The sequence below is a fragment of the Vitis vinifera genome, chromosome 7, assembly GCF_030704535.1.
Source record: "Vitis vinifera cultivar Pinot Noir 40024 chromosome 7, ASM3070453v1".
NCBI classification, from domain to species: Eukaryota; Viridiplantae; Streptophyta; class Magnoliopsida; order Vitales; family Vitaceae; genus Vitis; species Vitis vinifera.
This window is the reverse complement of record NC_081811.1, coordinates 21,883,712-21,901,011: the sequence shown is the minus strand read 5'-3', so window position 1 is coordinate 21,901,011 and position 17,300 is coordinate 21,883,712. Positions and strand designations below refer to the sequence as shown.

At 38.7% G+C, this 17,300-nt stretch overlaps 1 protein-coding gene across 4 annotated transcripts in view; it reads right to left on the bottom strand.

Moving 5' to 3' along the window:
• The window catches only part of LOC100253200 (type II inositol polyphosphate 5-phosphatase 15), a 38,614-nt gene extending 21,800 nt beyond the window's left edge, over positions 1-16,814 (bottom strand). For 3 of the 4 annotated variants that reach the window (XR_002029441.2, XM_010648156.3, XM_010648157.3), the window contains exons 1-3: positions 15,872-16,814; positions 7,838-8,090; positions 5,848-6,658 (exon numbers count right to left, since the gene is read on the bottom strand). Coding sequence is in view for 3 of the 4 variants with exons in the window: in XM_010648156.3 (XP_010646458.1) it covers positions 5,848-6,658; positions 7,838-8,090; positions 15,872-16,613 (1,806 nt within the window). In the remaining variant the exon portion in view is untranslated. Of the gene's footprint in view, positions 1-5,847; positions 6,659-7,837; positions 8,091-11,009 lie in introns of all 4 variants that reach the window. The other variant, XM_059738394.1, reaches the window with a different exon arrangement.
• Positions 16,815-17,300: the final 486 nt, after the last annotated feature.

Genomic DNA, 17,300 nt, shown 5'->3' with positions numbered 1-17,300 from the left:
TTCTAGAGTGGGGGGTGGTGGAAGCAAGGGGGACAACTAGGGGTGGTGTTGTGTGTTGGGACAACATGGTGCATGAGTTAACTGGGATGGAGGTGTGAATCTTCTATATTTCCTATCAGTTCAAATATTGCAAAGATAATTTTGTTTAGGTATTTACTAGTGTGTATGGCCCAACCATGGGAGCAAAAGGAAAAATTATGGGTATACTTAGGAAACATAAAAGAGTTATGGGATGATCATTGATGTGTGTTTATGCGTCTATGTGTGTGCTAGTGGGGGACTTCAATCTTATTAGATTCCCCGAGCGAAAGGAGAAATTCCAGAAGATTGTTAACAACAATGAGGAGCTTTTCAAATATTATATAGGAACCAAGGGTTGAGATAGAGAGATCCCTCACAAATCAAGGGTCCATTTGTTTGGTGTGGTGGCTTAAACAATCAACGTGCTTCAAGGTCGAATCATTTCTTAGTTTCACAAGGCTAGGAAGACCACTTCAATGATTTGCTTCAAAGAGTTTTGCCAAGGCTTGTGTTGAATCATATTCACATTTTGTTTGGTGTGAGGAGAGGCAAAACCTTTTTAGGCTTGAAAATAAGTGGTTGAATGCAAAGGGTTTCATAGACTTTGTAAAAGAAAATAGTGGATGTGTTACAAGGCAAGGGGCTTTTTTTACCACATTATGGCTTATAAGTTGAAAGCCCTGAAAAATGATCTAAAGATATGGAATAAGGATGTTTTTGCAAATGTCTTTGTTAGAAAAGCAAGGGCCTTAGAGCAAATCGGTTTAGGGAGTGCAAAGGAGAGGAAAGGGGTTCTATCTGAGGCTAGAAAAGAGGCCTTGGATGATTACAATAAGGTGGGCCACAATGAAAGAATCTTGTTCGAGATAGAAATCTAGAGAACTATGGTTGAAAAAATGGGATAGAAATACTAGCTTTTTTCATAAGATGGCAAATGCATAAAGGAGAATCACATGACCAAAATTAAGGTGAATCATGTTTGGCTAATAAAGGAGTTAGACAATAAGGAAGGAGTGTCCAATGCCTATAACTACTTTCTTAGTCAAGGGATTTGCATCCTAGCATCAAAGGCTTGTCTTTTAAATTTCTGGAAAGCATCAAGTCAAGGAATCTTGAGAACCCTTTTTCCAAAGAGAAGCCCTTCATGGCTTTGTCCAGTTTGTGTGAGGATAAAGCCCTTGAGTCAGATGGCTTATGTTTGGCCTTTTAGCACCATTGTTGGACATTTATGAAACATGAAGCGATGGGGGTTCTTCAGAGAGTTCTATTTTTTTTTTTTTTTTTGATAGGATTCTTTAGAGAGTTCTACAAGTAAGGAAGTTTCAAAAAAAGTCTTAATGCTACATTTATAGTGTTAATCCCTAAAAATCATCTACTTGGTGGGAGGCTTGTATAAGATTCTAGAAAAGGTCCTAGCTAACAGAATCACGAAGGTTTGGGAAAGGTTTGTTTAAGTCTCAACATGCCTTTGTAGAGAGGAGACATATTTTGGATGTTGTTCTCATTGCAAGCAAGGTTGTAGATTCTAAACTACAAAACTCATCTAGTGATGTTCTCTGCAAGTTTGATATCGAAAAGTGATGTAAGATGGACAAAAGTCCAATGTCCCACGTTGATTGATTACTAACATTGGTTGGACCTTTTATGTGAAACTACCTCTATCTCCTATTAGCTTAGGCTCGTAAGAGTGTACGTGGTCCCATATCATTTGGTATTGGAGTGAGATTTGGCCCGGTTCACCCTATGCTCTCTAACGTGGACATCAACAATTGAGTGGGGATATTTAACAAAAGATGGACGGAAGTTTGATGTCTCACATTGGCTGATTACTAACGTTGGTTAGGTCTTATATGTGAAGCTACCTCTACCTCACATTAGCCTAGGCTTTTGAGAGTATATGTGGTCCTGCAGCAAAAAGACCTATGATCATGTGATGGGTTTTGGCCAGAAGCGGATAAGATGGATAAAATAACGCATTTCGACAATCAAATTCTGAGTTCTTGTTAATGGAATCCCTTCTAACTTTTTTCAAAACTCAAGGGGCTTAAGACACAAAGACCATCTCTCTTGCTACTTGTTTGTTTTGGATATAAGACACTCTCATCTTCTATGAGAATCAATTTAAGTTGGATTTTAAGGTGGTTTGAAGCAATATTTAGGATAAGAATCAATTTGGAAAAAAAAAAAAAAAAAAACTAAATCTAATCAAAGGAGTCTCAAATGTGAAGGGAGTTAGTTTTAGAGTTAGGCTCTCAGATCGAGGTGTTGCCCACTACATATTTAGATCTTCCATTAGGATCAACTTTTAAAACCACCTCAATGTGGGATCTAGTGGAAGAAAGATTCCAGAGGAGACTTGTATTAAGGAAAAGACAATATCTATCAAAGAGAGGGAGATTAACCTTAGTCAAGTGCACTTTGTCAAGCCTACCAATTTATTATGTCTCTGTTTTCCATTCCTAGAAAAGTAAGTCTGAGGTTAGAGAAGATTCAGAAAGATTTCCCATTAGGGGCACATCAGATAACAAGCCCAGTCTTGTTAACTGGTCAATCATATGCACAAAGAAGAAAGGTGGTAGTCTTGGCATCAAAATTTGGCTACTCTCAACAAGACCCTGATTGGTAAATAGACTTAGAGGTTTGCAATGGAAAGGGAAGCTTCTTAGACATGGATTATTGTAGGGAAGTTAAAGAGGAAGAAGAAGGGGGGTGAAGTTTTGGTGGGGGAAGAGATAAACATGGTGTGAGTCTATGGAAAGCAATTAGAAAAGGTTGGGATGTTGTCAAAAGAAGATCTTGCTTTATTGTGAGAAATGGAAGAAGGGTTAAGTTTTGAAAGGATAGGTAGAGAGGATAGTCAACCTTGACCATTTCTTTCCATCTCTTTTTGCTATAGATTTCACAAAGGATGCTTGGGTATCGAATATGTGGGAGCAATCAGGGGAAGAGGTTGTTGGAGGCCTTGTTTTGTAAGACAATTACACGGTTGAGAGCTTGAAGGCATGGAGGACTTCTTCTTAAGATTGCAATCAGAGGTTGTAAGAAGAAATTATGCAGATAGGGTGATCTAGTTGGGATCAAGAGTGGCAGATTTTAAGTAAAATTCATGTATTCCTTTTTAATGTCGAGGAGATATGACCCATTTCGCACTCACCAAGGCAGCCTAATTGGTCAGGACGAACATTGGGAAGTGTGGTCTCAGTAAGTAGCACATGGTCTTGGGTTCAAATCCTGTCACTGATGATACCTTGAATTTACTCAATGTTAGTTGTTGCAGGATGGTCAGCACCCCAAGGTTTGGGTTCCCATGGAGAGTCCTAACAGCTTGGCCATGAAAGGTTCCTTGGTTAATAATATATATATATATATATATATATATATATATGACCCATTTCCAAAAGACATTATATGGAGCCCTTGGTACCAACAAAAGTAGGTTGTTTCACCTAGGAGGTAGTAGGTTGTTTCACCTAGGAGGCAGTTTGGGGTAGGATTCTCACCACAAATCAAATGAAAAAGAGGGGTTGGATCTTAGTGAACAAATGCACTCTAAGTAAAAATGAGGAAGAATCAATGGATCATCCATTGCTTTATTGTACCAAAACAGGAATCTTACGGCAGCCAAGGATTGAAATATCGGTAAATACGGATATATCGGTACTTGGATTTTACGGATATATCGGAAATATCGGAGAAATATCGGTGGATATTTTTCATCAAATATCGATGAGACAAAAATTATCCAAAATTGATGGGAATGCTTAGAAAAATCCAAAGAATGATAAAAATAAGCAAGAATATACATGTTAAAGTTATTTTATAAGTGTAATCAATGTTTTTAGAACCGGACCGATGATCGAACCGGTGACGTCATAAATATATAATTTATATATTATTAAAATTAAAAATAATTATAAAAATTTTAAAATATATATGAATAAATTAAACATCAATAATATTATTTTATATCTTTGATATTATCAAATTAAATCATATTAATATTTTAAATTTTATTAAATGAAATATGTATAATATTTAAATGTGAATATATAAAAAAATGAAAATTTAAACTAATTTCATAATTTTTAAAAATATTATATTATTTTTATTTAATATTATAAAAAAATTTAAAATCTAATATATATTGTTTTGTTTGGCATATTAGATAACAAAACACATGTAGCCTAGTGGTGTCCTAGGTGGACTATAGTAAAAGATTGGTCCAAGGTTCAAATCCACTTGGTGGAGTTTTGTTATGTTTTTTTTCATTGATATTTAGCAATCCCACATCGGAAAATGAGAGGAACAAGGAGTCAAATGACTCCTATAAAATTCATCCTCAGCAAAGTCTTGGCATGGTCTTGCGGGCTGAAATAAAAGCCCACAGTAATTGGAGTGGATATGTGGGCTGTGTCATAAGACAGGCCCAACATGGAATCCTTCCTTTCATGCTTACAATGAGAGGGTAATATTTTTATTTTGTAATTTTTTTTATAAAAAATTAAATTACACGGGTGAAATCTAGTTGGAAAAAATCGGCGATTTTTTGAAAATATCGCTGATTTTGCCGATTAATCGCCGATTTTTTTCCATCCACCTCCGTCTTCTCCGCGTGTGCCTCCACTCGCCGATTTTTCGGTTCTCCGCCGATTTTTCGCCGATATATCGGCGATTTTGCCGATTTTTGGCCGATTTTTCCGTCGATCGATAATCGGTGACGATTATCGTTTCGGTGCCGCCCGATATCCAATATTTTCCGATTTTTCAATCCCTGACGGCAGCTAGTCTTCTCTTTATTTGGGGTAGAATGAATAATGCTAGATCCGTTAGAGGGACCCCTCATAAGTTGGTAGGGGAACTTTGTGGGGAAGAGAAGAAAAAAAAGCCAAATAGACTGCCCCTTCATGCATATTTTGGATTGTCTAGAAGGAGAGAAACAGAAGGTGCTTCGATAGCCAAATAGACAATTACCTTTGTACTTTGGTGCGCTTTTTGATAGGCATTGTTAATATATTTATTTGCTTACTTACCAAAAAAATAAAGTTTGGATCAAGGGACAGGCATCAGCAGTAGTTACCACTATGTCCCAGTATTGGGCAAGAGACCCAAAATCATGACTATAAGAACCACATGAAGATGGAGTTATCAATAGCACTTATCAGCAACTATTCCAGTAGTTTGATCAAGAGGATATAACCTCAGTTGTGCATTTGCCACTGATCCTGCATGGCAGAATGGATATATGGCACATTTCTACAAATCCAAGTTTCAGCATAAAATTGAATTTGAGCACTTTTTTGTACAGGCAAAAGTTTGTTTCCAACCAAAACAGTTAGAGAGGTTCATGATTTTATGCAAGTATTGATCATGTATTTCACTTATTACAGATTATACATTCATCAATGAATATTTTGAATCTTTATGACTTAGCGTGCATCAAATTTTGTATCCAAAAGTTGTATTGACCTCCAGAATATTCTCTAAAACTTACTTGCTTTAAAAATTAGCAACACCATGAAGATAGTGTCAATTTCATGGTTGTTTGTGTCTGAAGGATCCCTTCTACACTTGAATGTCATTGTCATGTAAGGATGTTTACACAACATGGACTTCCAACAACAGAATCCATTGAACACCATGCAACAAATAACAGTTCTATGTATTTTCAGAGTGTGAGCATGAGAAGTTGTTTTGTTAGTTTTTCTGAAATTTATAAGGTCACTTGGGCAATAAAAATATTGAGAATGTGAAGGTACGTTCTGTCAATAAGAAAAATAACCTCAAATTTGTAAAGAAATTCAGACTAAGAAAGTCAGAAAACCTTACAGTTTCTTTTGCGGCAGACATTGCAAGAAAACCAGCACCCATTTCCACTTCTTGCAGCCCGACAACAATGATGCCAACATCTGAGGATGCAGAACCTAGCCAGGATATAAGTGAATCATGGGAAGCTCTTCCTTGTCCTACATTCCATGTACCAGCTAATATTTTCAAATTTTCTAGCCTTGTATATAAGAATTCTTTGCCAGCCAATTCTGAACTCAATATGCTGTCAAGAGGTCCAGGAGATGTGGTGTTCCAGCCACGTATACCACCATCATTAGCTAAGGTGAAAACATAACCAGCACCACTAGTCATATTTATCACAGGACTGTCATGAGCTATCCATCCTCCAAGCAGATTACCCTCAAGATCCAATACCTGGACTGTGCCACTAACATAACCCACCCATATTCGTGACCCAAATGTACAAAAGCATTGAACAGCAAAAGAATGGTAATGAAAATCTTGTAAACGATTGCCATTTCCATCCCATTGCACAAGTAAGCCACTTGTACACCCAGTCCAAATCATACCATCTATTGTCATGACCAAAGCTTCAGTTCTCCGACTATCATCTCCAAAGGCCCCCTTTGCCGCAACTCGACGGACAGCATCAGCTGCTCCCATTATAGCATTACGTGAGCGTTGGAGAAAACTAAAGGAAGCCTGAAGCTTATCCTTCTTCAAACTCGAAACAGACTTCATCTTCCATTCCTCATCAAATGCAGGATCCTGCACTGGTGATATGTCCACTCGATTCTCCATCTGACCATCAACATTGAACACTTTGAGCAACTCCCTTGTACGAGCATCCCTACATTAACAATTGTTATGAGAATTCAGACAAGTGTGATTAAATAGAAGATACAGCACATAGAAATGCATTTTTATCAAGGAAAAAGCAACCTATTAAGCAAACACTAACAGTACTTCAAATGCCATTAGAAATGCCTTCATGCAAGTACTAAATTTCATATTAGTCTTTCATTCTGGTCTGACCAGCAAAGCATACACCAACAAGAACTCAATGGGAATGGAGTAAAATTCTGGAAAAACAGCATTAAACAAAAATTCTCTAGATCCAAAATAAGCCTACTAAACCATGTGGTATGCAGGAGGCTTATACACCTACCATCTTGGACGACACTATTATTTTCACCTGAATGAAAATATTGACATGGATTGAGACGTACCATCTCAAAATGCTTAATTACAACTAAAAAAAATGGAAAAACAAGTAGTTAAGCATCAAAAGTTATCCAATCACATGCAATATGATAACATATACACCATTACATATTTATTTATTAAATTTCTAACGAACCTAAATATTGAATCCACAAAATAAATTCCTCATAAAATTCCATAGTAAAAGTATGAAATTATAATGCTATAAACATCTAGAAATGTTATATTACAACATAAAGTAGAAAATTCACATATCTAGAATGACATGAAATTTAATTTCTTGTTTCCAGGGTTATTTAAACATCCAACCTCTAATGTGCACCAAAATTCACCAAGAAGCTTTAGTAGAAACTATAGCTTTCACAAATTGCATGAAATTTGGAAATCCTCTAATTTTAATTGCCAGTGGTGGAATCCAAAAATTTTCATGTGAAATCTAATTTCTTGTGGGTTATTTAAAATATAGAGACATGTCTTTCTTTTTTTTCTTTTTTTTTTAAATCAAATTTTATATAGATGCATTAGATAAACACATTCTGCAGTGATTTTGCAAAAACAACTCAACAATAAAACTGTGGATGTAATAAATAATATATGGATTGGACAGAAAAATGTACAAATAACACGACAAAATAAGTTTTGGACCATTCTAAACAGATCAAAGCAATAGTTCGAAAGATAAAAGTTTAGATATACATCTTTGTACAATTTCCTCGATAGAAAAATCAGTTCCTAAAAAATAAATTTGCCAATGCAACGATGGAACACTAAACTTTCAAAAGTATAAATCCAGAGTGAAACATACCACAAGGCAAATGATTGATACCCTGCACTCCAGACTTTCGCTCTACAATTGTCAGATATCATATACTTTACATCTGAAGCTAAAATGTTACAGACCCCATTCACAGTTACTTGGCTCCTAAGGTCAATGAATGACCTCTCTACTAATAAAGCAGCCATATGTCTTTCTTCCATCGTTAGAGAAAATACTTTTTCAATTGATTCCCATGGCCATATCTTAATAACACCGCCCTCAGATCCCGACCATAAATCCCCTGGATCAACGTAAAATAGAGTCAAGAAAACAGTGCAGAAAGAAATTAGTGCAAACAAGAGAAGCCGCAATTTGATATACAAGAAAGTTAGATTCTTGGCCAAGTATACCTATCAAAAAAAAGATTCTTAGCCAAATATCTCCCTTATTACCTTCTTTATAGGATAGTTAATAGAAGCATGTTGCCTTTAAGGGATGATTATAATAGCATTCTCTGCCAGAACAGTTTTCAGGCAAGTCCTAGTTTGTTTGTAGGAACCAACCAAATAGAACAAATTCCAAACTCAGTAACGGGACAAATTTGATCCACATTGCCCTATAGTTGAGAAATTCTAGGTTGTACCCTTTCCTCTCTCCCCCATATTTTATATCTTAGGTAAGAGGCTTTGGATATAATCCAGCTAAATAAGAAGGCTGTCAGTAAACCAGTTGTATATTGTTTGGAGCACCTCTTGACAGCAATGCTCACCCATTTAGTGCCCATAACATGCACCAGATGTCCACTAGTTACCTTATTCAGTAAGAAAACCTAGTTAGCTGAAAGAACATGTATTGTGTAGTATCTATAGTTATTTCTTTTCATCCAATCTCATCAACCGAATAGGAATTTTGAAATGCAATAGAAGTAGAAAGGAGATCATTAAAAGAAATGCACATCAAAAAAAGTTTGAGGAAGAGAGCTTTTAGGGAATATTTTGATGCACCTGAGAATTGAAAGGCCACATTCTGATTTCATGTAGCATCTTCTCAGCATCCAAAACAACACCATTCAGGAGAATGGGAGCTATACTTAAAATGGATGATCCTCAATCAATTTGAGGTTTTATTGAAAAGATAATATCTCAAAATATACATGATTAATGCCCACCATTTTCTGTAATGCTGGACATTCAAGATTATGAATTTCTACCTTTAAAAGCTACATAAAATGACATGAAGACATTCAATTTGCAGGGCACTTCACTTCTAAATGCATGCTTATGAGAATCTATTAGTGTAGTTATAAACATGCTATGACGAAAACTTACTGTATTCCCTCCATGTATTTGAAAGCAAAAAAAAAAATCAGGCCAAAAGACAAATCAGAAAGTGAACAAAGTTGAAAAACAACCAGCAGCTGTCCAAACTCTTGAATACAGCAATGAAGAAAATCTCCAACAAATTACAGAAGGCAGTTCAAATCTTGACAAAACTATGTTCCATGTTTCCATTGCATTAGATAATGAAGTCAGTAATCAATAGTTAGTTGGTTGAATTTTGATGTACCAAGAGACCTATGAACTCATGATTGACAGGCATGAAACATGACAATAAAACTGCCAGTCGCTGTACCCTGGTTTTAAATTTTTGGTCTTTTACATGTTTTTTGATAAGTAAGCAAGAATAAGATATATGTTAATAAAAGGAGTTATACACCAACCTACATAGGTTGTCCATGAAGGGAAATCAAAAGGTATAGCCCAGAAACGGGAAAATACAAAAAAGTGCTTCCTCCCTCCTCTAGATCCCACCCAATCTACGAAATCGATTAAGACATTTATCTTTCTGCTACATACATGCTAACCCATAACAATGAACTTTTAACAAAGGAGCTCTTCAATGATTGAGCCGATTGCACCACATTTTCAAAGGATCTTTAGTTTCTTTCTTTCCACAAAGTCAAAAAAAATACACCGGGGAGGCTCTCCAGACCTTCTTACACTTTCTTCCAATGAAGAAGTCATGCCCACTTAAGAGTCTCTCTAGCCAAAAAATGAAGGACCAAATGATTATTTTCATGTTAATTAAGCCTTCCTACTTGACCTAGGACAAACACTATGAAAAAATAAAATTCTAACCACAACACCAAACAGAACAATGTTATTAATTTTCCTTCCTTGATTTGTCTTTAGCTGAGACAACAACTTGGCCACGCATCCTGAAGGTACACGTTTTTCCTTCCCCACTTGCCTCTGGCAGACAACAGAAATCAGACCACAAAGTGGACATATATCTTGAAGGGTCTCATACATACATTTAGGGGTGTCATAACCTAAGCCAAGTATTTTAATTGTTTCAGGGGAGGACAAGAGAGCTGAATTGAGCTTGGCTTGAGCTAGGGACATGTTGGGCATTTCTGTCCAACCTTGGCTTATTTGGCCATCTCATTTCAAGAAGTGTTTAGAGAGAAGTGGTGGTTTTGAAAGACTGGAAGTGGATTGGATAAAGTTCAAATATTTTTTATCTTTTAACTAAAAGGTACAGAAAGGAAGTGATTGATACATCAGCCATCTGCAACATGCTGCAATCACAGATTTTTCATCTCTTGCCCTCCTCTAACGAACTGTAGAAAAAGGGAAGACCCAGTGGAGTTGATTGTTGATCAAGCCCAGCTCATTTAAATGTCAAGCCTAGATTCAGTATGAAGTCTGCTCAATTTGATTGCTTAAAAATCATGAATGCCAACCTATTCTGAAACTCCAATACTCGGTTTCTCTTACTCGGTTTTCTTGACAATCAAAAGAGACCATTACGTGATTTTGGACTGCATCAATCATGCCCAAGACTCACCCTTAGTTAGACCTAAGAGATTGAAAGAAACTTGAGTGAATGCGCAAAATGCTGAGAACTAAATCATGTACGATTAAATTAGTGTATGATGGTATTCCATACTATCACTGCTGAGTTTGAGAAATTTTTTTTTTTTTGATAAGTAAAGTGAAGTATATTAAAATGAAAGAGGAAACACCAAACTAGTGTCCTCTAGGTATACAAAGAGTATACAAAAGCAGCCCCTCGACACTACACCAAGGAAGCGAGCCAAAACCCCTACCTATAACAAAAGCCTAGCCACTCAATAAAGCTAACCAGAGACCGCGGGCTCAAAACTATAAACATCCTCACCCATGACCACAAATTACATACAAAAGAATGTTTCAACCTTTGGATTGACAACACCTCGTTCCCAAAAGCCAACGAATTTCTTTCCTTCCACACTGACCAAAATATACATAAGGGGGCCATTTGCCACGCCTTTTTACGGATTTTCCCCACAAACGCTCCATGCCACCCCAGGAGAGTATCCTTAACTGTACCAGAGAGAACCCACTCCACACCAAAGAGAGAAAAAAGAAGATTCCACAATGTCCTCGTCATAACACAATGGAGTAAAAGATGATCCACCGTTTCTGCTTCAGCAAGACAAAGAAAACACCTATTTGCCAAAGAATAGCCCCTCCTCTGAAGTTGGTCTAGAGTTAAGATTTTGCCCCAAGATGCTTCCCACGCGAAAAAAGCAACCTTTGGCGGCACACTCGCTTTCCAAATACCAACATAAGGGAACATAGCTGAACCACCAGGCTCCAAAATAGCGTAGAGCGACTTGACTGAGAAAACACCACTTTTAGATGTTGTCCACACTATCTTGTCCTCGTTCACCCTTTGCACCCTAAAAGCTTGGATTTTAAGCATAAACTGTTCCATCATCTCAATTTCCCAATCATTAAGCGCCCTTGAGAACAAAGGGGTCCAACCATCGCCTACACCATCTGGGTTCCACACTTCCGAAACCCACGCGTCTTTAGCCTGAGAAATGGCAAAAAGAGAGGGGAAGGATTCGTAGAGAGGCTCATCTCCGCACCACTTATCCTTCCAGAATCTCACTCTTCGACCATTGCCCACACGGAAGGCTAAACTGCTATACATACCCAACCATTCCTTTCTAATAGCTTTCCACAGCCCTACACCATGCCTCCCTCTTTCGGCCCGAGTACACCAACCCCCCTCCTCTACACCATGTTTGTGACTGATCACTTTCTTCCACAACACCTCTCTTTCAGTGGCAAAACGCCAATTCCACTTGCCTAAGAGAGCTTTATTCATCAACGCTAAGTTTCTTACCCCCAAACCACCTTTCTTCTTTTCCAAGCAAACCAGAGTCCACCTAACCAGATGAGGCCTCTGTTCAAGAGCACCTCCCCCCCACAGGAAGTCCCTCTGAATCTTCTCCAACCGCATCCTAACTTTTCTGGGCAAAAGGAAAAGAGACATGAAGTAAACCGGCAAACTGGAAAGAGTGCTCCGAATAAGGGTGAGTCTTCCCCCCTTGGAAATATACTGTCTCTTCCACATAGCCAACCTTTTCCTAAACCTCTCTTCAACACAATCCCATACCACCTCTGATTTGAAAGGTGCCCCCAAAGGCAAACCCAAATACCTGGAAGGCAGACCCCCCACCTTACAACCCAACTCCAGAGCCAAATCCTCTATATCAGTCACCCTCCCCACCGGAATAAGCTCACTCTTCTCCAAGTTAACTTTCAAACCTGAGCAAGCCTCAAACCACATGAGAAGCCAACTTAGATACGTCAACTGATCCTGGGACTCCTCACAAAACACCAAGGTGTCGTCCGCAAAGAGCAAATGGGATATCATAATCCCTTCTCCACCCCTGCCTCTAATCCTCCATCCAGATAGAAAGCCCCCACTGATGGCCCTTCTCATTAAGCAACTAAACACCTCCATAGCTATCACGAACAGGTAAGGGGATAGGGGGTCCCCTTGCCTCAGACCCCTTGAGCTTTGAGAAATCATTTATTCTTTGTTCAATTGCCCAAAATTTGAAGGAGAAGAAGAATAGAACTCCGGAATCTTTCACGGGTCCTAGCTTTGTGCTTGCCAAGAAATTACAAGCTATGAAAATCGACATAAAGAAGTGGAATAAAGATGTCCTTGGTAATGATTCAGCTAGAAAGGATGCTGCTTTAGAGCAGATAAACTACTAGGATAATGTAGAAAGGCTAAGACCCCTCTCTAAAGAGGATAGGAGAAGCCAAAGGTCAACAAAAGATGAGTATAGTCATTTAGCCATCCTAGAAGAGACCTCTTGGAAGCAGAAATCAAGGGCCCTCTAGCTGAAGAAAGGGGATAATAACACCAGGTTTTTTCATCGCATGGCTAATGAAAGGAGAAGAGGAAATTTTATCAGCAGCCTTACCGTTAAGGCGATTCGCTTGGAAAAAGAGGAGCTTTAAGAGGGGATTGGCTCCTACTTCAAAGCTATGTTTGAAGAACCCCAAGCGAGAAGACCTGTTGTGGCTTCAAAGTTATTGATGAGAATCGACAACATGGATTATGAGGGATTGGAGGGCCCAATTTTAGAAGAGGAGGTGACCAAAGCAATGTCAGGATTGGGGGATGATAAGGCGCCAAGGACGGATGGGTTCTCGTTGGCTTTTTGGAAGTTTTTCTGGTCTATAGTAAGTGGGGAAGTGATGCAGGTATTAGAGGAATTCCATTTGCATAATGTTGTAGTTAGCAGCCTGAACGCAAATTTTTTAGTACTCATCCCGAAGAAGGGAGGGGCAGGTGACATACAAGATTTCAGGTCAATTAGTCTTGTAGGGAGTCTCTACAAAATTCTTGCAAAAGTCCTAACTAATAGACTGAAGAAGGTGATTAGCAAAATGGTATCGAACAGCCAAAATGCATTTGTGGGAGGTAGACAGATTTTGGATGTAGCCTTGGTAACAAATGAGGTGATTGACTCGTGGAAATGAAGGTCTAATGCGAGGCTGGTCTACAAGCTGGACATAGAAAAAGCTTACGACAATGTAAACTGGAAATTTCTTCTTTCGGTTTTAGAGAAGATGGGTTTTAGCCCCAAATGGAGATAGTGGATCCTCTATTGCATTTCTACTATAAGAATGGTTGTTTTATTTAATGACACTCCCAAAAAAAAATTCTTGATGAATAAGGGGCTAAGGCAGGAGGACCCATTCTCACCTTACCTGTTCGTTTTGATTATGGAAGCATTCAGCAGATAAATTGCTAAGGCTGACGAGGGAGATTTTATTAGGGTTGTTAAGATAGAAGGTAGAGGGGGAGAAAGGGTTCAAGTTTCTCACTTATTATTCACAGACAATACTCTCCTCTTTTGCAAGGATGATGAAGATCAACTAAAATATTGGAAGTGAATTGTCACTTGTTTCGAGTTGGTTTCAAGATTCAAGATAAATTTTCAAAAAAGTGAAACCATTCCAGTAGGGGGCATGGAGGATGTGGACAAAGCAGTTGTCCTATTCGGGTGCAATGTGGGTAGATTTCCTACTTCTTATCTACATTTACCCTTTGGAGCCCCTCATAGATCAATAGGTGTTTGGGATGTAATAGAGGAGAGATTCAAGAGGAAATTGGTTGCATGGAAAAAACAGTACCTATCCAAAGGAGATAGACTTGTCCTTATTAAGAGTACTCTCTCAAGCCTCCCAATCTATTTTATGCCGTTCTTTGTAATCCCTAAGAAAGTGAACCAAGTTAGAGAGAATTCAAAGGAACTTTTGTGGAGGGATACAGAAGAGAGGAGGAAGTTTCACTTGGTAAATTGGGTGGAGGTTTGTAAGAATAAGAAACATGGAGGATTGGGGCTAAGGCACTTGGAGGGTCTTAATCAAGCCTTCTTAGGCAAATGGTTATGGAGATTCTCCCTTGAAAGGGAAAGTCTTTGGAGAAAAGTCATTCTTGGAAAATTTGGGGAGGTGGAGGGGGGTTGGATCACAAGAGAGGTGAGGAATTGTTACAGGCTAAGTCTTTGGAAATACATTAGAAAAGACTGAAAAGTTCACTTTTATAACCAGCATCCACATTGAAAATGGTAAACGCACAAGATTTTGGTGGGATAGTTGGGTTGGGGGGATTAAGTTGAAGGATGTTTACCCAACTCTTTTCAGGTTGTCTTCCCACAAGAATGCAATAGTAGTAGATGTATGGGGAAAGGGAGGGGGTGGAGGTGGATATTGGGAGGTTTCTTTTGGAAGACTCTTCCAAGATTGGGAGTTAAAGGAGGTGTCTCAGTCTTTGGAACACACCACTTCTTCAAAAGTGCAAGAAGGGGAAGACACTTTAATTTGGAAAAATGATGGGAAGGGAAAGTATAGAAGATTGCTCTCTAAGGGTTAAGAACAATCTTTTATTTCTAGCTAAAGAGGTTTAGGGATCAAGTGCTCCTCTCAAAACTCGTTTTTTTGCTTAGGAAGCAGTGTGGAGAAAGATATTAACTGTAGATATGTTGATGAAGAGAGGATGACCGTTGGTTAATAGATGTATTCTTTGTAAAGATAGTGAAGAGTCGGCTGACATATTTTGATTCATTGTGATAGGCCAAGATAGCTTTGAACCTTGTTGTTAACAACTTTTGGGTTGGTTTGGGTGTTCCTGGTTTCAATGAAAAATCTTCTCCTATAATTGAAATTCAAGGGACTGGGGAAGAAGAAAATAACAATTTGGCGGTTGGCTCTGATTTGCTTATTTTGGTGTATTTGGGAAGAGCGCAACTGAAGGATTTTCAAAGATGATGAATTATTGGACCAAAGGCTGAGGGTTCTCTTTTTCAGATCCTTTGTGGAGTGGTCCAAACAGTTGCTGGATTTGAAGATCCCCTCTCATCTGAATTTTTTGGACTCTCTTTATTGTGGCTAGTCTTGCTATTTTCTAGGTTTCTTCTTTCTTTCTGGTGCTGGGTTGTTTTCTTTGTGTATACTGCCTGTACGTTGGGTGCGCCCCTTCTTGCTTTTGTCTATTAAAAAAAAAAAAAAAATCTTTCACTGGTCCCTCAAATACTCAGCTTAGCAAATCTGAAACTCCAAGGTTTTGTTCTTTCTCCTTCAATTTGCACCAACCAAAATGCAAAAGGGTGTTGATTACTTAATTCAGCTTTCAAATCATTCTAAATTTTGGGGGATTCCTTTCATTTCTCTATAATTTTCCTGCCACTCAAACAGTGAATTTTGGGAACTTGGAGCTCACCATAAGACGTCATAACGAGTGAAAGAACTGGAGTACGATGAGCAAGCCAAGCCAGACATTCTGTAAAAGGAGCATCACCCAAACGCTGATCCATCTTCCAAGCTCGGACCTTGCCGTCCTTGTGCCCACTCCACACCAACCTATTCGCCTCATCCACAACCAAACAGATCGCAGCCGGGGTCTGCACCGATTCACAAAACGGGGCCGTTTCCTCATCCCCGCTCCTCGTCACTCCCCCAGCTCCACACGCTGATCCATACAAATCCGAGAAATTCCAAACCCTAACTCCGCATTCTTGGCCCGCCCACAACTGCGACTCCGTGCACACAACACTCCTCAGAAAACACCCAATCTGCGTTTCCCTCAGCGGGTGCGGCCTCACCTCCAGACTAGGCGGCCGACCTGGATGCACGGAGACATGAACAGGGACCTTGAACATTCCGGTGCCGCCGCCCTTACCTACAAATTCGGGGAGAGCGCGAGTCCTGTCGTGGTCGGGAGAGGAGAGCTTGCGCTCCAAGAACTGGATCATGTAGTCGAGACGTCTTCCGGCGTTCTCGACGCCCTCGGAGATGGATGGGGCTGCGGCCGAGGAGGAGGGGCAGAAGTCATCGTCGGAGGAGGAGTCGTAGAAGCGGTCGAAGAATTTGGGGGTGCGATTGCTGCCGTCGTCGGAACTGTAGGAAGGGTGGAGATTGAGAGATGGGAAAACGTCGTCTTTTTGAGCGGGGTATTTGTCCATGGAGTTCTACTGGGGTGAAGCTGAAGCTGATGGAAACAGCAGGGGGAGAGGATATAGGAAGAGAGAAAGGAAATTATTAGCGGTCCAAACGAGGTGTAGGGCGGAGGCTTTGGGTGTGTGTTGGCAGTTGGAGAGAGGAGAAGCGGTGGCGTTGAAACTCACTTGAAAGGGCTTTTGTCACTTGAAAGACGTGCTGCTCATTTCCACCATCTCTCTATAAAAGTAATGATAACTCAAAAAAAAAAAAAAAAAAAAAAAAAAAAAAAAAAAAAAAAAAAAAAAAAAAAAAAAGAAAAAAAAGAAGGGAGAATTGTGTTTTGGCCCAGCTGGGCCCAAAAATTAACATTTGGTCCATATAACTTCCATAATTGATGGAAAGGATATGAGATGTTAAAAGACCAAGATATCCTTTAAATTTCTATACATTACCTTTTAAGGACATAAAATAGTGATGGACTAAAATACCCAATGACCTTTCACATAAACTTTTTTTTTTGTCTTTATTACACCATTATTCATGCAACCATAATAATTCTATTTTAACATTTTGGATTTTTCATTATTTTAATTTTTTTTTATAAATAATTGAATATCAACATTATTTCTATTTTAAATTATAAATAAAGAAAAATTATGTTCGAAAGCTATTTTAAAAAATACTTTCTAAAAAATAGTAATATGATTTAT